The sequence below is a fragment of the Dendrobates tinctorius genome, unplaced genomic scaffold (genome assembly GCF_039654945.1).
Source record: "Dendrobates tinctorius isolate UK_male_01 unplaced genomic scaffold, ASM3965494v1 ptg000007l, whole genome shotgun sequence".
Taxonomy (NCBI): Eukaryota; Metazoa; Chordata; class Amphibia; order Anura; family Dendrobatidae; genus Dendrobates; species Dendrobates tinctorius.
Window position 1 is genome coordinate 27000081 of NW_027361675.1, and position 20403 is coordinate 27020483.

General features: G+C 46.9%; 1 protein-coding gene across 4 annotated transcripts in view; it reads right to left on the bottom strand.

Annotated features, from left to right (window-relative positions):
* Window positions 1-17878, bottom strand: part of CAP1 (cyclase associated actin cytoskeleton regulatory protein 1) — a 28803-nt gene extending 10925 nt beyond the window's left edge. The window contains exons 1-8 of one of the 4 annotated variants that reach the window (XM_073572936.1): window positions 17726-17878; window positions 15414-15520; window positions 15229-15329; window positions 13334-13411; window positions 11921-12064; window positions 8931-9016; window positions 8728-8833; window positions 8436-8634 (exon numbers count right to left, since the gene is read on the bottom strand). In XM_073572936.1, the coding sequence (XP_073429037.1) occupies window positions 8436-8634; window positions 8728-8833; window positions 8931-9016; window positions 11921-12064; window positions 13334-13411; window positions 15229-15329; window positions 15414-15510 (811 nt within the window). In that variant the 5' untranslated portion in view covers window positions 15511-15520; window positions 17726-17878. The other 3 variants (XM_073572937.1, XM_073572939.1, XM_073572938.1) reach the window with 3 other exon arrangements.
* Window positions 17879-20403: the final 2525 nt, after the last annotated feature.

A 20403-nucleotide genomic window follows, 5' to 3' on the forward strand; every position in this document is an offset into this window, starting at 1 on the left:
GTGTGTATATGTGCTCTTTGAGAATGAGGACACTTGGACTATTAAAATACACAATGGATCTCAGATATTGAAATAAGCTGCTGGATATCATTTTATTAACACTGCTTCTTAATAACACACTTATAAACTGGAATTAGGCTCAAGTTTCTAGTCAGTTTACTTAAAGGATTATTCGGATGCTCCCTCTTTGGAGGCACACCACTTTAAGGCAGTGTGCTCTTAAATTACTAACGGTTTAGACCAGTGACGTTGTCTTGCCCCTGGCCCAAAATGTGTCCTCTTCCCTGTCCCCACTGGTGCGCAATCTGCATTCCCTATTAGTACGTCTTTAGACTGTGGGAGGAAACCCACAGAAATACAGAGAACGTACAAACTCCTTGCAGATGTCCTTGGTGGGATTTGAACCCAGGACCCCAGCGCTGCAAGGCTACACTGCTATCCACAGCCAACGTGCCGCCATTTTTTCTGTTACTCCAGAGGTTTTGACTGAACAGCTGTCCTATTTATATTCTTACACTTCCTGAAACCCAACCTGGACAAATTATTTTTTTCTTCTTTGCTCATTCCTTAAGGCCCCCAATACATATTCGATAAAAAAATGGTTGAACCCACAAATTTTGACAGGACTGGCAGACGATCTGATGTGTACGAGGCCCCCCTAGAGATGTCAGGAGAGAGAAAGATCAGGCCAGTAGAGTTTCAACAGCTTATCCTTTTGTTCTCATGGATAAGGAGATATGTGTGCTAGCAGCTCACACTTGTCCCGGGATGAGCGCTGATGTGTATGAGAAGTAAGGTGAGACAGCTGTTAGCTAAACGTTTGTTCCACAGACAGCCATTTCATATGCATGGCTAGCTTTATTAACTATTTAAACAAAGTGTATGCCTTCATCATACTTCGGATGGACAACTGATCTATCTTCCTCTCGGGCCTCTTCAATGTATCTGTAGCTCAGCTTTTCAATTCATCACTCCACTAGCTCTATCAAACCCTCTCCTCCCTCTAGCATCACTCCCATCTCTCTCCATTTATCTTGAATTCTGTCTGAGAGGCAGGTCAGCACTTCCACTGTCTTGAAGGCTAAAGGGGGTTTTACACATAGCGATATCGCTATAACGTCACCGATTTTGTGACGTTATAGCGATATCGCTATGTGTGATACTTACCTCCGGCCGGCTCCCCCGCTGTCCATCGCTGATCGCGCGAGAGTGTCCGGCTCCATTTCTCGTCGTCAGCTTCCTGCTGGCGCCGACGAGCGATGCGTGGAGGCGGGCAGGACGACGTCAGGATCGCTGTGTGTGAAAGGTGAGTATCGTGCGCTGCGTCGCTGCTGCATCGCTGTGATGTCTGCCTGTGTGGCAGCTCACTAGCGATCATTTAGCGATGCACCAGCGATCCTGACCAGGTCGGATCGCTGGTGCATCGCTAAATGTAAAAGGGCCTTAAGAGTAGGTGTACATGGGACTTTTCTGCTGCTGGATTTCAAATCTAATGCCAATTTACGCTGTGGATTTTTTCCATAATGAGTAGATTTAATTTTATGAAATCGGATATAAACTGCTGCTACTGTAACATGAAGCAGATTTTCCACCTGAAAAATCTAATGCCTATACAACATGTGTGCACCTACCTTAAATGGGTTCTCTGAAAAGGAGAATTCAGCAGTGGGATTAAAATAAAAGATTGAATACTCACCCCATGCACTTGACCTTCAGCTCCGTCAGTCTCTGCCAAGCATGAAAACAGGGATTTTTGTGTACTCACCGTAAAATCCTTTTCTCCGAGCCAGTCATTGGGGGACACAGGACTATGGGTGTTATGCTGCTGCCACTAGGAGGACACTAAGTATACATATAACCAATTAGCTCCTCCTCTGCAGTATACACCCTCCTGCTGGCTTAAATCGAACCACTTCAGTGGAAAAGCAGTAGGAGCTCATAACTATCAAACAAGAATACAATATGTCAAACTAAAGAACAAACACAAGCCATCAGGGTGCTGTGTCTCCCAATGATTGGCTCGGAGAAAAGGATTTTACGGTGAGTACACAAAAATCCCTGTTTCTCCTTCGCCTCATTGGGAAACACAGGACCATGGGACGTCCTAAAGCAGTCCCTGGGTGGGAAACAACACAACAGCTGAATCCCCATGTACCAGTAGGCTACAGATGTGTTACTGCCGATTGCAGTATCCATCTTCCAAGGGCCACATCTGCAGATGCCAGAGAATGAATATTGTAGTGCTTTGCAAAAGTGCAAGCTGGACCTAGTCGCAGCTTTGCAAACCTGTTCTGCCGACGCCTGGTGCCGAATAGCCCAAGAAGTGCCCACTGACCGAGTGGAGTGCGCCTTAATCCCCGCTGGAAGCACAAATAGGGCATCCGACTTGCGGAAAGACGGCGTCCGCGAAACGTACCTTCTATGAGCTTTCACCACATCCAGTGTGTGGAGACCCTTTCAATATGATGGACTGGTGCTGGGCAAAACAATGTCCTCGTTCAGATGAAGGAACTATCTTGTCCTGTTGGAAAATCAGGAAAGGAGCTCGGCACGACAGGGCCGCCAACTCAGAGACCCGTCTGATCGATCTCACCGCAACAAGAAAGGCTACTTTTCAGGAAAGAAAAGTCTGCGATACGTCATGCAGCAGTTCGAAATGAACCTCCTGGACCAAATTAAGGTCCCATGAAACCAATGGCATTTTATAGGGGGGCACCACGTGGGAAACCCCCTGAATGAAGGTCTTCACCTGTAATCTGGTAGCTATCCTGCGTTGGAACAGGAGGGATAGAGCTGAAATCTGACACTTGAGCGAACTAAGCGCTAGACCTGACTCCAGACCGGTCTAGAGAAATTCCAAAATGGAAGAAATGGAAAAAACGAGGGGAGAACGTCCACGATCTCTGCACCATGAGAAAAAGTCTTCCGGGTGCGATGATAAATGTGCATCGACGCGGGCTTCTGAGCACTAATCATGGTGGAAAACACTTGTTGGGAGAACCCGGCTTGGGTTAAAACCCAGGAATCAACGGTTAGGCCGTTAAACACTGGGCCCCTGAGTTCTGGTGGCAAATCGGGCCCTGGGAGAGCAAGTCAGGGTGATCCGGCAACTGCCAGGGAAAGTCGGCGACGAGTTACACTAGTTCCACGTACCATGCCCGGCGTGGCCAATCCGGAGCAACCAGGATCACTGAAATCCCTTCCGCTCTGATCTTCCTGATGACCCTCGGAAGTAACAGGAGCAGGGGAAACACGTAAGGGAGACGAAACTGATGCCACAGGAGAACCAGTGTATCTGCCCTGATGGTTACTGGGTCGCGAGAGCAAACTATGAACTCTGGAACTTTGACATTTAGCCTCGAGGCCATCAGATAGACATCCGGCGTCCCCCAGCGATCACAAATATGCTGAAAGACCTCCGCATGAAGGGACCACTCTCCCGAGGCAAGACACTGACGGCTGAGAAAATCTGCCGCCCAATTCTCCACGCTCAGGATGTGAACCGCTGAGATGACCGAATGGTTCCTCTTGGCCCATCGGAGAATGTGACCTACTTCGAGCATAGCCATTCTGCTGCGGGTGCCCCCCTGACAACTGATGTATGCCACCGCCATGGCGTTGTACGATTGAATCCGGATGGGGCGACTTGTCAGAAGATGATGAAACCGCAGAAGGGCCAACCTGACTGCTTGTATTCTCCAGGACGTTGATGGAGAGACGCGATTCCAGAGCGGACCATCGTCCCTGGGCCGTGAGATGACGGTAGACCGCTCCCCAGCCGAGAGGGATGGTGTCTGTGGTCAACACTAGCCAATGTACCGGGAGAAAGGATTTTCCCTAATCCAGTGAAGACCTCAATGTCCACCACCTGAGGGTCTGCCTGACGCGCTGACAGACTGAATCGACGGTCGAGAGAGAATGGGTTCCTGTCCCACGCTGTCAGAAGCGCATGCTGCAGAGGACAGAGGTGTAGCTGGGTGAATAAAACTGACTCCATTGCTGCCACCATCTTGCCCAGTACTCCCATGCCGAATCATATGGAGTGAGGAAAAGAGCAGGAAAGCATCCGGGCTCCCCGTTGTAAGGCCGAGACTTTTTCTGGAGGGAGAATCACCACCCCTCGGGAAGTGTGTAGGATCATCCCCAAGAAGGATATCTGCTGAGCTGGTATCAGAGAAGACTTGTTTAAGTTTATCATCCAGCCCAGACGATACAGAGTATCCACAGTGATACTCACGCATTCCTCGCAGGCCTGAAAAGATGGTCCCTTGATTAGCAGATCTAGGTATAGTAAAACCACCATGCCCCGAGAGTGTAAAATGGACATGACGGCCGCCATGACCTTGGTGAACACTCTGGGGGCGGTGGCGAGGCTGAAGAGCAAGGTTGTGAATTGGAAGTGTTCCACGACAACGCAAAGCGTAGGAATCTTTGGTGAGGGGGGAAAGAAAAAAGAAAAACAAAAAAAACAACGGAGTATGAAGATAAGCATCCCGGATGTCGATGGATGCGAGAAACTCCCCCTTCTCCATCGAGGTGGTGACCGAGCGGTGGGACTACATTCTGAAGTTTCGAACTCTGACAAACTTGTTTAACAGTTTTAGGTCCAGTATGGGCCGCACTGTTCCATCCTTCGGAACCACAAATAGGTTTGAGTAAAACCCCTTGATCCTTTCGTTTTGCGGAACCGGGAAGATGACTCCGTCTTTGCGGAGCGTGTCTATGGCTCGGTAAAAGGACGCTCTGTTTTGGGAGGACAAGAAAGGAAAAACTGTGTCGGAGGGTGAGAGAAAACTTTTGTATCCGGAGGAAGCCAGGTCCCTGACCCACTCATCATGTACGACCGAGAGCTAGGCTTGACGGAACAAAAGCAGACGACGCCTACCTTGTTGGTGCCCACCGGACACCGCAACAAGTCATTGCGCAGAGAATCTATGGGATCTGGATCCTTTGGATCTAGACTGTTTTGGCCTGCTGTTCCAGAAATGACTGGGTCTATACGAGGCCTGGGAACCAGTCTCTACGTGGAGAACGCCTCGAGCCAGTCGTAGAGAACCAGCTCGTGTTGCCGCGAAAGGGCCACAGCCAAACTTGCTGTTGACTCTGAAAGAGCCGACTGGGCCTTTGCTGGGGAAGGAATTTACTTTTCCCTCAAGTAGCGTCAGCGATAAGTTGATCCAGTTTTTCTCCAAATAAGCGACCGCTCTAGTAAGGCAGAGACGTTAAGGACTTTTTGGAAGCAGAATCAGCTCGCCACTCTGAGCCATAATGTCCTCTTGATGGTGATGGCTTTCGCAGTTGCCATTGCAGTGCAGTTGTCCGCATCTAGCGAGGCGTGTACCACATAATCCCCGGCCCGAGAAATCTGGTTAGCTAGACTCGCTGCCTCGGGAAGATTACTGTCCTGAATGGTTTTAGCCAGAGCCTCCGCCCAAGCGACCAAAGCTTTAGCCACCCAGATCGTGGCAAAGGATGGAGAGAGTGCAGAGCCAGGGGTTTCAAAGACTGACCGAGCAAGGTTTTCAATCTGTCGGTCAGTGCGATTCTTGATTGAGGAGGCATCAGACAAGGATATGAGGGTTTTGGATGCAAGACGCGATACAGGAGGATCCACTGAAGGAGACTATCAATCTTTCCTTTGATCAGGAACAAAGGGATATCTTGTCTCAAGGGGCTTTTGCCCTGTGAAACGTTTGTCCGGCCGATTCCTATGTCTCTGAACAATGTCCGTAAACTCGGGGTGATTGACAAACACCCTATGAGAACGTTTGGTTCTTTTGAAAGACACTGCGTGACCTGGGATAGCCACAGAGTCCTCGTCCACCCTCAGTCTTGTTGACTGCTTCGACGAGGGAATCTACTGTCACCTGATAGTCCTGCGAGTCCAGGTCTATGGACACATCAGACTCGTATTCTGAGTCGTGTTTGCTGCGAGCCCCTGGAGAGGGGACGCCGAAGCACAAGAGTGCCCGGGGGACGTGCTATGGGTCCGTTTCCTAGAACCCTGTGCATTTTTTGATGAGAACGACCCCCTGCTGGTCGACGGTTCCCGCACAGCAGAGCAACTCTCCGCACCAGGCAAACAGATGCCCTGACTTGAGGAGGGATCCCGGAGAGACTATTGCCTTGGCCAGAGAAGCCATAGACTGTGACAGAGATGTGGCAAACTCAAGGGGAACTAGGTTCACTAGGGTCGGCAGTGGAGGAGGGCTCCTGGACGCATACAGGGTCACAGGCTGTGCAGAATGGAGTATTGTGGCCCCGGGGGAACGAAGTATTGCAAGTGGTACATGAAGCGAAAAACACCGTTTTGTTAGCCTTCTTGGATGCCTGAGGCTAGTTTCACACTAGCGTTTTGGAGTGCAGCGACGGCCTGCGCACGGCCGCCGCTAAGCCCCGCCCCCGCCGGTAGCTCCGCCCACCGGCGCATGACACTGCATGCGCCCTGCGTCCCCTATCTTTATCACAGGGGGCGCAGGCCGTGCGCAGTATGCGTTTGGCGGCGCATGCGCCTTTTTGACGGTGCGCCGACGCAACCAAAATGCAGCAGGTTGCGTTTGGCGCAGGTCGGCGCACCGTCAAAAAGACGCATGCGCCGCCAAACGCATACTGCGCACGGCCTGCGCCCCCTGTGATAAAGATAGGGGACGCAGGGCGCATGCAGCGTCATGCGCCGGTGGGCGGAGCTACCGGCGGGGGCGCGGCTTAGCGGCGGCCGTGCGCAGGCCGTCGCTGCGCTCCAAAACGCTAGTGTGAAACTAGCCTTAGATTGTGACATAGTGTACCCTTGGGACCCCCTGGTAAAATGGTGCCCTTAGGAGAAAATGTAGGGCAGTACTGCAGAGAAGGAATTAAGCTCAGCTTTGCAGCTTACCCAGGTCCTGTGTCGTGTGCCCCCAAGGATGATGTCCCTCTGTCCGCGTGTCTCACAGCGTTCCTGTCAGTGCTGCTGTGTCAGTCCAGACGGCGCCTCGCAGCTGCCGGAGACCGGGATCTCAAACGTGCGTGCTGAGATTCAAGGAAGATGGCCGCCGAGATTTGCAGTGGCGCTTCTCGTTTAGAATGAGAAGCGCCTGAAGCGTGGGCGGAACCGCCCCAGTGGGTGGAGTTAAAGAAAAAACGCGGCCTAGTCCGGCCAAAAGCCGGGGACTAAATTTGCGGCATGGCCGATGCGCGAGAGAGGGCCGAAAGCGGTGAAAAATGCCGCCGGACGCCCCCCCCAAAGGACCAGTACCTTCTCTGCACCTGGAAGTAGCCCTTCTGCCGCCACTGGACGCTGTGTTTACTAGAAGCTGTAGCAAGGCTGGATCTGCAGGCGCAGATGTAGCAGAGCCGGATCCGCAGGTGTGCTGGTCACAATTCACCCTCAATCCACCATCCCTTTGACAGGGAGGTGGAGAGGGGCTGTCCGCCTCCTTCCATCATCTGCTTTCTATTAGTGGTGTTGCAGTTGGGGCTGCATGGACGCCATTGGGGGCCTCTATACATCCTATGGGTTCAATCCCTTAGGATGGGACAGGGCTATTGTCTGGCTATAGGCCTGGCTCCAGAAGGGGGTACATTGAGGTGACACTCCATGTTCCCATCTGTTGGTGGTGTGGGGAGATCGGAATCTTGAGGGACCCATCGCCCCTAAAATGAGCACAGGCATGGCATTCAAACGGGTGCAGGAGGGGGTATGGGGAGGCGACACTCCGCATTCCCGCCTGTTGATGATTCGGTGAGATCGGAACCCTGAAGGGACCCATCGCCCCTTTACTCCGTGAAGGAAGAATCAAAAACGAAAAATAGAAATTGAAAATAAAGTTGGGGTCTGAATCCCAGACCCAAGTGCCTCCTACATACACTAAGCAAGAACTGGTTCGATTAGAGCCGGCAGGACGGTGTATACTGGAGAGGAGGAGCTAATTTGTTCTAAGTTTAATTTTTGTCCACCTAGTGATAACAGCATAACACCCATGGTCCTGTGTCCCCCAATGAGGCGAACGAGAAAAGAGTATGCATGCTCTTATTGTTTTAACCCCCCAGTGCTGAATTTACTTATGGAGAATTCCTTTAAATGTATAGAAAATCCTCTACCACCAATTCCATTATTGGACAAGCTACATACTGAAATAGCCACACTTATAGTCTATCACTATAGTACTTTATACTGTAAACTTCTAAGGTCCCCCACCCCATACCGCCTCTTTAGCTGTGGCTTTCATTGAAGAAAATCCAGCCTTAATCTGAATTTGCATATTCTTGCAATATTGGTATTGTATCATGCAAAGATATTGATGATGGTAATATGCAAATAGTGTTCATGGTATATGAATTGAACAACTTTTTCCCATTTCGTACACTTACGTTCCAGGGTCATTCCTAATACTTTTTTTCTTCCAACCTGCTGCAATTATCTAGCACATTATAAAAAATAACCACTGGCTTCTTACCTCTAGTAATATTCTCGCCCTGGTTAAGTTGTGCAAACAGCTGTGAACGAGCCTGGGAATCATCACTTGGAACAGAGGCTGAGGATGGGGCTGGTGGGGGAGGGGGAGGTGGTCCTCCAGGTGGTGGTGGTGGAGGAGGTCCAACTTTGGGGGCTGATGGAGCACTTGGTGCAGAAGTAGAAGGCCCCGCCTTTGGCCCCTAATGAAAAAGACAATGCACAATTTCTGAACAATCAAGTAAAGGACTATTTAAATATCACTACAAATTTAAGGAAATAAGAAATGCACTTACAGTCTTTCTCCAACTTAAGCCAGTTGTGTGATGTTCCTTGATGTACGTCTGCAGCTCTGTCCAGATGCTCAGATATGAGCGGACCCAATCAACATGTTTCTTATCACTGTCAGAAACCCAGAAAGGTAACCAATACACATCACTTCTGTTTCTATGTGTGTTATATGCTCTGGATATAGGAGATCACTGAAACAACAACTTACACATCCTTGTATTCCTTTAAGACTCTGTTGGTGTAAAACATAGCTGCATCAGTCATTTCCTTCACATAGGGACCAGGCTTGGGAGCCTTAAAAGTGGAGAAGGAAAAAACAAAACACAAATGTAGAAGATAAAACCACCAGGATAAAATCAAGTGGAAATGCTGATAACAGCACTTTGCAATAATAAATCACCCTTTAGAGAACCTTTCAAATTTTCTACCCCAACATAAAGAGAACATGTCATGTATTTTGCTGACCGCACATTTGCACGTGTATATATATTTCTCTGAAACGCTCCAGCATTTCAAAGAAAATATACTTTGAATATCTGGCCGGGACTATACCTATGCTGGTTTCGCCCCAGATTCTTCCCAGTGCTGCTTGTGGTGGTACATGTCAAGAGACCTGTCAATCATCTGTTGCAATATTAGGAAAAGTCGACTAGGGGTTGAGCCAGACAAGACTAGCTGTTGAGCGGCCACTCATTGACACAGTCACATCACTCTCTGGTGACAGAGGTCGAAACATCACTGGACTAGTGCCACTGCAGGTGGTGGCTATAGATCGAAATAAAAACAGTTGGCGCCCTAAAATGATTAAGCTAGGATTGCCCAGTAAGTGATTAACAAAGAAAAAAGAAATAGGCCACAAAGCAGGGGATCACCCTAGGCAGGAGATAGCATAAACAATTCAAATTTTATTCATCTCCTGCCTAGGGTGATCCCCTGCTTTGTGGCCTATTTCTTTTTTCTTTGTTAATCACTTACTCTGTAATAGGTCTAGGTTGGATCCCCTTTATAGTTCGGTAGTGCCCCCGTTTCTTGTTTCTGCTAGGATTGCCCAGTAGTATACAACTCCTTTAAAGACAGGGACATTTTTTTTTTTGTTTTTTTGCCCTTTGTTTTCTTATATTCACTTCTTCCAAGAGCCATAACTTTATTTTTCTGTGAACAGATAATAGTTTTGCCACTTTGCCAAATGGTGGACACTGTGGATGACGTCAGATGTGTCATCCACACAAAGCAAGAAGGAAGGCCATCGTAAGAAGAGGAGGCACCGGATAAACACCAGACATCGGATCGTGCTTCCCTATAGGCGAGTAAAATAAAAGGTCTTTTTGTGTTATGCAGAGCGCGTTTGGGACTTGTATACAGCATTCTAGAATGCCAAATATGAGGGTGTACAGGTGTTGATCCTACTTTATATGGGAAAACCTGGCGACAGGTTCCCTTTAAGTTTGTTGAGTTTAACTCCTTTATGCTCCATGACGTACCATTACATCATGTAGCAGACTCAGAAGCAGACTACCACACACACACACACACTATTCTGACAGCAGTGATCAGCTCACCAGTCGATGACGGACATGAATCACTTCTTGTGCCACACACTTTTTTTTATTAATAAAAAATGTTTAATTTTTTTAAGCTAATAAAATATATATTAAAAAAAAAAAAAAAACCTGAAAGTTTGGTATCTATGTAAATCCTACTGACCTGGAGAATCATGTTCCCAGGTAATTTTGTACTGTACAGTGTACTGCAAAAGTAACACCCAAAAATGATGGCAAAAATGCAGGTTGTTTTCTTTTTTTACCATTCCATTGCACTTTTTTTTTTTTTTTTTTTTTTTTTTACATTTTTCCTTACACTACAGAATATTGTTAAAGGGAATCTGTCACCCATTTTTAGTGATACCATGTAAAGATATCATTCAATTGTGTGTCACATAAGGACTCTATTAGGACTTTTGATTCTCCCTGACCCTGCACCTTTGATGCATAAATACCTTTTTTTTTATCTTGTTTGAGATGTACGGTATGTAAATCGCTGCGGTCCGGTCCGATGGGCGGGGCTTATTCATCTTCTCTCCCCCCCCCCCCCCTTGGCTTGCTGAACGTAACTTCATCTGTGAATATCACAGATGCGGTAGTTTTTCCACGCTTGCGCATTGAAAAGGCCTCCGGCGCTTGCGCAGTATGCTTTGCCCAGCTGTGTGCACAGCATATAATTGGTACTGCGCATGCACCGGCATTTTTCAGTGCGATCTATGCCCCCGGAAGACTTCACATGCAGGAAGCTCTTCATGGACGCCGGATGCATGCTGAAAAGCCGGAGGCCTTTTCAATGCGCAAGAGCGGAAAACTACGTGAACGCAGGAAGAACGAAGAAATGCGTAGAGCAAGACAGGGAGGGGGAGGCGAATAAGCCCCGCCCATCGGACCGCGCCGATTTACATACATCTCAACCGAGAGAAAGAGGGTATTTATGCATCAAAGGTCCGGGGTCAGGGGGAATCATAAGTCCTAATAGAATCCTTATGTGACACACAATTGAATGATATATTTACATGATATCACTAAAAATGGGTGACAGATTCCCTTTAAGTGAATAGTGTCATTAAAAACATCTTGCCTGGCAAAAAGTCAAGTCCTCATGTCCGTGCAGAAATCATAAAAAAAGTTATGGCTATTTCAAGGAAGGAGTAAGAAAGATAGAAATGCAAAAATGAAAATCTGCAGTGGAAGGAAGGGTTTAAAACTCAACTTGGATTAGTGTTGCCATTTTCTGAGGCCTCAACTTTATTTTCCGTTGATTGAGCATCACAAGTTCCATTTGTGTGTGGGAATTTGCAGTTCTTTTCATTTTTAATTGAACTTGCTTCATTACAGTATTGGAACATGTAGTACAACAAAAATCTAATAGGAGCACGAAGATGGCAGGATTGAGGGATTTCAGCTAGACCCTGGCTGCCATGATAACCCACCCCACAATTACGTCTTTACAGAAATATTTTCTCTCTAAAAGCCCATGTTCTCTATTCTAAGGCAGTGTTTAGAGTAATTCATTTACACAATGCTAGTCATTCTAAAGCAATGGGGGGGGGGGGGGACATATAAACACCCACACAAAACATTTCTGCACTAGATCAGAATAAATGAAAGGCAAGAAGCAGAGATTAGAGAAAAAAATGCATGCATTGCAACCCACCATTGCTACCCATCCAAGAGCAGGAACACTTTCGCTGATGGCGGAAAGATGATTGAATTGTTTGCTTGTCCTATTTTTCTCTCTGAAGTCTTGAACAGCCTGAATCTGTTTGGACAGAGGAGCCAAGAGTGCAGAAAGATCTTTCTATAGGATACACAAAAAAAAAAAAAAAAGATAGATTTAGTATTACAGGTTTTTTTTTGTTTTAATTGTGACATGTTCTCACTAAAGAGGAAATGACAATTTCACCTACACTATAATTTCCCTAAATGGAGTTGAAAGGTTCTGCATTATTTACGAGATATATGTACAATTAGCAAACAAAAATAAAACAACTGAATTATTCATTAGGCTTTACTATAGTAGTGGAACAACAGGACATCAATAAGATTACTGCTGAATGGTATTCCATTTCCATTGAGGGGAGGTACAAATATCTGGCTCTGACTACTTGATACATGCAAAATTCAAGCATACAACTGTATTGAGTCACGAGAGGCTAGAAATCTGCCTGGCAAAGTGGATCTGTCCCCTAAATATGCTGCTCTTGTACAACTTTGGTGTATGTACTGAGGAAAGTCCCCGCACACATGTGGAGCATTTCCACAGATTAAATCCTCTTGGAATAACATGGACTGGACAGTAAAGGCCCTTTTACATTTAGTGATGCACCAGCGATCCGACCAGCGATCCGACCCGGTCAGGATCGCTAGTGCATCGCTAAATGATCGCTAGTGAGCTTTCATACAGAAAGATCTCACAGCGATGCAGCAGCGACGCAGCGCACGATACTTACCTTTCACATACAGCAATCCAGACGTCCTCCCGCCCGCCTCCACGCGTCGCTCGTCGTCACAGCAGGAAGCGCCCGACGAGAAATGGAGCCGGACATTCTCGCGCGATCAGCGATGAACAGCGGGGGAGCCGGTCGGAGGCAAGTATCACACATAGCGATATCACTAGCAATATCGCTATAACGTCACAAAACCAGTGACGTTTTAGCGATATTGCTAGCGATATCGCTTAGTGTAAAACCCCCTTAAGGTGTGGGAGTAACTTATTTACCCTCATTACTATTCAATAATGTGTCCTCTGTTGCAATTATCCATTTTGGCTCGTACAAGGACTGACAGTTCTTTAATATGCTGCCCTGACATGGGGCAGCATATTTAGGTACTTACATTTTGAAAACAGATCTGGTATGTGATAAGTCAATGGCACTTAAAAAATGTATTTATTGGGTGGATTACCATGAAAATTTACAACATATGTAAATTTCATTCTTAATAGTCGTGCCATTGAAAACAGAATATGTGCAACACTTACACACAAAAGGTTTGGAAACAAGGAACAGAGCATGAACAGGAAATACTGACATGCAAGACAGGAAATATTGTGTCAAATGTAGCATACCTCGTCTGGCTGCTGAAACTGAGATGCTTTAGCCAAAATATCCCGTTGTATGTTTAGGCCCGCAAGCAACAAACCAGCCTAAAGAAATAAGAATGGGAAAAGTTATTGTTCGCCATCATTTCTGAAAGCTAATAAAAGTACCTGAGTGCACCATCAGTCTGCAGGCCACAGAGTCTATCACAGGTCACCATGAACAATCTACAACACAGTGCTACAGCATTTTACCGAGACCGCAACAGAGATCCACCAAGGGGGCTTAGCGAGGTTTCTCCATCAACAACATTTGTTCCCGTAAGTCAATATGTGAATAGGGAGATATAAATCTTGCTCACCACCCCCACAAGTGCATCCATAATTATAGCTCACTGCACTCATTTCCTTATCTACCCCATGAAAATACATCTTGCAAAAGGCATTTCATACAAGACCTATAACACACCTATAACATTTCCATACTTTAGTTCTTAGGCAAAGAAAATATGTTATATTCATATATTGGATATGCACATAAATGTTCAAAAATGCGGCTGGTTTTCAGACGCTGTCTGCATTAATAAAAAAAAAGTCTCCATTTTGTGTTTTCACCTTTCGCCGGGAATCTGCACTTAACACAATTACCGTTTTTTTCAGATTATAAGATGCGAGTCTTATAATCCAAGTGTAGCTTACCAGTGGGAGGGGGGTATCACAGGCTAATCTCTGCTCCTGATATCTCAATCCGCGCATTTTTTTTTCCTCTTTTTTTTTTTTTTTTTAAAGCCCACAGCCAAGAAATCCATTGCGGGTGCGGGGGACTCACCTCCAACATTTTCAGAAAGCCCAGGGCCCTCAGCCTCACACCGCCAGGACACCCCCTCCTCCCAGCCAAGGGCCTGCAGCATTGCCCTACTCCTGCCACCACCAGCTTCCTGTAGAAACGGCCCTGACTTCTGTAACCCCTGCTCCGCTGCCACCCTACCCTCCTGTAAATTCGTACTATAAGACAGACCACCATTTTATTAAAAAAAAAATATATTTTTCCTATTTTCAAAAAGTTTGGGTGCGTTTATCGCCCTCAAAATAAGGTACATTTTTTACATGTATTTTTTTCAGAAGCCCCATAGAAACCAAAAAAGGGAAAGTGTGCAGCAAGGCATGAGCTTTCATGATAATCACACCCAATTTGCTTGAACTGTTAAATGCAACAGATTTTCTGCAAACAAAATGCAGTGGAAAAAGTGTATTGTTTGTGCTATCTGGGAACATGGCTTTATGCTACATTTATATGCAGCACTTTTGTACTGTTTTTTTTCCTGCAGAAAAGTTGCATTTTACAATACCAGCAAAAGCTATCAGATTTCAGAAATTTCTCATGCACGTGAATGTTTTTTTTCCCTGTCTTAAACTGAGCATGGCAACGTTTTTAAAATCTGCAACATGTCAATTCTTTCAGAGTTTTTCACCCAGGTCTTGCTGCGTTTTTGCAACGTTTTCAGTGAATAAAACTAACTTTGTTAAACATGTACTGTAGACAAATCAGACATGTATTCCGCACCCAAAAAATGTTGCAAAAAAAATGAACTGTGAACATAGCTTTAGTGTTTCCCTCAGCTCCTATAGACTAATGGAGAATACCCCTATGCATTCATTGCCAACACTCTGGACTTCTCCCTTCATCATGGCTGACATACAGTATATTTTAATCACATATTTCAGCAGTTTTTGGCATAAAGCATTTGTAAGCCAAAACCTGGAGTATGAAGAAGAAATGGAAGAGGAGCAGCTCTTTCATTATTTTTTCCCCATAGGTTCCACTCTAGATTTTGGCTTACAAATAGTGATGCAAACTGCTGACCAACATACACAAATGTAAAAGTGGCCCAGGAAACTCTATACATGGGTTCAGTTACACTCACCTGCTTCTCCACATCTCCACCTATATCTTTGCTGATTTTCAGAAATTCTCCTACTGCTCCACTAATGAGAGCATCATAGGCCTGAACAAACTGTGCCGTGTCTACAGTAAAATCACACAAGAAAGAAGTTAAGTGAATGATAAGTCTATTAATATTTTATGGCGATAAGACATCAACGTCCTCACCTGCGGCACAAGGTCCAGCGCCTGAACCTCCTGCAAAAAGCTCCAGCTTTCCCACTGCCGTCTCCAGACGCTGAACTAGGCTTTGCAGGTCCGCCATGATTTACAACCTAATGGAATGATAGCAAAAAGAATAACTGTAAAACAATGGAACATATTCAAAAAAAATTAAATGAAATAGACACTTGGAAAAACCTGCTTTCCGGAAGATCTACAAGGATGTTTCAAAGACTAGAGTATGTAATACTGAGACTGCTGCTCTGAATGCGGAAGTCTAAGTATTGCAGCCAGTGCCGCAGGCAGCCTATATCAGTACTACAGGAAGTGACTGAGCAGGTCGGAGCAGATCCCGAGGTATTCCACAAATGCAAACACCGCCTTTTACTTTCATGGTTCAAATCAAGTACGATAAGCACTCCCATCATACTGCTCAGTGACTGTTATATCAAACTCCCTTGTCACTAAATCAATAATTGGGGAGGTTGCAGCTCTAAAATGGAAAAAATCCTAGAGGACTAAATAGTAGCAGGTACATAAATGGCTGGGATTACCGGACACAATGGTAAGATTGGAGCAGAGATCCATCCATGATAATTGCAGATAATCATTGAGCTTTATCAGGAGTAATACATTGGAGATTTATCACTATCCAACTTTAAAGGGAACCTGGCACCAGGATTCCTCTATAATCCATTGCCACCACCTTGTTTGAACTGAAAAGATCTTTACAATGTTGCAGAGATTAGTGACTTGCAGAGCAGCATCAGCTCTGACTTGACCTATGAAACACTCCTGCGTCACACGCAAAGGATCCGCTTACGTGTCCTGTTAAGTCCGGGGCTACAATGGTTGCCCAGCCAGATAGCTGCGTGCCATTACACTGCAGCACAATGCTGTTGAGATTGGCTTGTTGTGGTGACCTTGCGCATAGCAATACGACCCAATTGACTCGCACTATGCTTGAATGTAGCAGTGGCAGAACCTAACTCGCACCTGAAGTGACCACGTAGCCCCAGCCTAAATCTTCGTCAGAGCCTCCACGGGACTTTTGATTGAAGCATATGGCACTTCAAGGTCATCCATGGACTACACATGTTCGGCAGCAAGGCCGTAACCTAGCACATGCCGTAAGCTTGTCCTTGTGCAAGCAAAGTAACCAAAGTTCTGCACTTGTACAGTGTCTTCCCCATTTATTTGATGACATGCACAAAAAATATGGATACGACAAGGGACTTTAATTCATACAGTTCACATGTGGCGCTACAATGACTAATCTATAACTCAAGGAAGATATGCAGAACACCCTAAAGACAGCCCCCAGAGAATTCTGCAAGCAATGTCCCCCTCCATAAAGTCCAGAGAGAATAGCACTAAATAAAATGAATAAAAGGGTTCAGATCTCTGGAACAGTATGGCGGATTAAAAAGAAATCAATGGAGCAATCTCGAGCAGCGAGAGTAAAAGGAGGACGACAGCCTGCGCAAAGAGAACGAGGGGCAGCCTGCGCAAAGAGAACGAGGGGCAGCCTGCGCAAAGAGAACGTGGGGCAGCCTGCGCAAAGAGAACGTGGGGCAGCCTGCGCAAAGAGAACGTGGGGCAGCCTGCGCAAAGAGAACGTGGGGCAGCCTGCGCAAAGAGAACGTGGGGCAGCCTGCGCAAAGAGAACGTGGGGCAGCCTGCGCAAAGAGAACGTGGGGCAGCCTGCGCAAAGAGAACGTGGGGCAGCCTGCGCAAAGAGAACGTGGGGCAGCCTGCGCAAAAAGAACGTGGGGCAGCCTGCGCAAAAAGAACGTGGGGCAGCCTGCGCAAAAAGAACGTGGGGCAGCCTGCGCAAAAAGAACGAGGGGCAGCCTGCGCAAAAAGAACGAGGGGCAGCCTGCGCAAAAAGAACGAGGGGCAGCCTGCGCAAAAAGAACGAGGGGCAGCCTGCGCTCTTCACCTGGTGACAGGTTCTTCACAGGAGTGGTCACACATTAGAGCTAGGATAGTGGGCAATCTCTAGTCTCTCCATAGTGAGGACGGCAGATCACTGCTGCCGGGACTCCCAGCCACACCTGCAGCCCCCAGTAAGTGCCCTGACATGGGGCTGACAGGCTCACACACTCCTGTCACTTATCCCTTGAAGACCACCAGTCAGGCTGAAGTAGCCTCTCCCAGAGATGGAACACTCCGCAGAGCACGGAGACGCTCATTCACACGGACAATGCCGCCAACCTGCGCCCTCCACACACAGCCGAGGCAACCTTAAGCGGCACACAAGCCAAAGCCATACCGGCAAACCGTACCGGTCCCCACAGGAGCCCCGCCCTGCTCACCTCCGCCGCTGCCTCTCTCTGCCCCACTTCCGGCAGTCACCTCCCAGTATGCGCCGCGGGAAATCACTTCCGTGACACCCTGTGGGCGGGGCCTGGTAGCGCCCGAACCCGCGGCTCTGTTCCGCTGTAGTAATGCGGTCCTCCGCTCCCTGCAGCAATTCTGGCAGTGAGGCGCTATAGTTGTCGGTTATTTCACTGTGTGTATGGGGCTGTATGCACTGCGGCATAGGGCTCATTACTGCTTTTTACTGCACGTGTCTGTTGCCCAATTTAAAGATGGCGGGAGCGATCGCCTTACATTCTCGGGCTGCGGGCTGTTGTCATAGAGATAAGGAAGATCAAGCCGTGACGTGGTCAAGCGGATGACATAATCGGGAGCTCGAGGCTCGTTCTGTTACCAAAGATGGTCACATATGTGCCAGGCTGGGGCGGGGTCAGCGCACTTATCAATTACAGGTGCTGCGAGCCCTGGAACCTGGATGGCTAGACTCTGCCTCATACATTGCATCACTGACAGCTTGGGGCCCATGTGGGAGAAGTGTGCCTGGGCCCCTGTCTTGGATGTTGAGAAAGCTACACATGCTATGTGAGGAAACCTGCGCTTCTCATGGAGGCGGCAGATGGACCGGTCTGGTCACAATCCGCAGCATCAACATTGTATTACATATAACTAGAGATGGCTCTTCAATCGGAGGCTGGACAGACATCTGTCAGGGATGGTTTAGTTGGACCAGATAACCCAGGAGTTTCCTTCCAACTCAAACATTCTATGATTCTATGTAATAAAGAGGCCCCTGTGGATAACAATAACAAGAGGAAGTGCTATGTAATAAGGGACAATGCTATACATACCAAGAGATGACCCTATGTAATAAGGGATGGCACCTTACATAATAAGAGCAGGTGCTGTACATAAGGAGAGAGGGTGCTATGTTAGAGACAGTGCTTTACATAATGAGTGACTGCCATGTACTAAGGGACAGTGCTATACACCAGAAAATATACATAACACATGCTATATACTATATGCTATACATAACAAAGGAGTACAGGATATACTAAAGGGTGTGCTATAAATAATAATTTTATTTCTGTAGCGCCAACATATTCTGCAGCACTTTACATTTTAGAGGGGACTTGCACAGACAATACATATTACAGCATAACAATAAATAGATCAAAACAGATACTAATAGGAGTGAGGGCCCTGCTCTCAAGCTTACAGTCTACGAGGAAAAAGGGGAGACACGGAAGGTGGATGGTAACAATTGCTTTTGTTGTTCAGAAAGCCATAGTGTAAGAATCAGGTGTTCATGTAATGCTGCATGAACCAGTTATCAGCCTAAATATGTAACAGTATAGACACAGAGGGCTATTAAATGCATAAAGCGTGTGAAAACATGATGCGAGGAACCTGGCTATGGTACAAATTTTGAATGGGCAACACAGGGATAGTTAGGTTAATGCACTGAGATGGCAGGCCAGTCTGAACAAATGTGATTTTAGGGCACGCTTAAAACTGGGGATTGGGATTAATCGAATTAACCTGGGTAGTGCATCCCAAAAAATTGGTGCAGCGTGTGAAAAGTCTTGGAGGCGGGAGTGGGAGGTTCTGATTATTGAGGATGTTAACCTCAGGTTATTAGCAGAACGGAGGGCACGGGTAGGGTGGTAGGCTGAGACGAGGGAGGTGATGTAGGGTGGTGCGGAGCCATAGAGGGCTTTGTGGGTGAGGGTAATAAGTTTATACTGGATTCTGGAGTGGATGGGTAGCCAGTGTAATGACTGGCACAAGGTAGAGACATCGGTATAACCATTGGTGAAGAATATGATCCTGGCTGCAACATTCAGGACAGATTCAAGAGCGGAGAGTTTGGTAAGAGGGAGACCGATTAGAAGAGAGTTACAATAGTCGAGACGAGAATGAATAAGAGAAACAGTAAGAGTTTTTGCAGAGCCGAAAGTAAGAAATGGTCGAATTCTATAACTGTTTTTGAGGTGCAGATAACAGGAGCGAGCCAGTGATCGGATGTGGGCGGTGAATGAAGGCTCGGAGTCAAGTATAACCCCAAGACAGCGGGCATGTTGCTGGGAATAATGGTGGAACCACACATGGAAATGGCAATGTCGGGTATAGGTACATTAGTAGCGGGAGGAAACATAAGGAGTTCAGTTTTTGACAGGTTCAGATATAGTGAGGACGTGATGTTAGAGACAGCGGTAAGGCTGTGTGCACACGATGCAGATTTGCAGCGGTTCCGCAGCGGATTTTACCACGCAGAAACGTTGCATTTCTGCATTGTGATGTACAGTAGCCTTAAAATCAATGTAAAAAAAACGCTGTGCAGACGCTGCGGATTTTCCCGTGCGGTTTTCCCGCGGTACAAAATCCGCAGCATGTTACTTCTTTTGTGCGGTTTTCCATCTCCCGTCACCAAATCCGCAGGGGGAAAACCGCAATGGAAAACCGCACAAAAACCGCAGGAAAAATGGAAGAAATCCGCAGGAAAAATGCAGGTCATTTGACCTGCGGATTTCTTCCATTCTGCGTGGAAAAATCCGCAGGGCCAAATAGTCCGTCTGCACTCAGCCTAAGACAATCACTGGTGTTTCCCAAAAAGGCAGGCGTGATGTGAGGAGAAGAAGTGTATAATTGGGTGTCATCAGCATAGAGATGG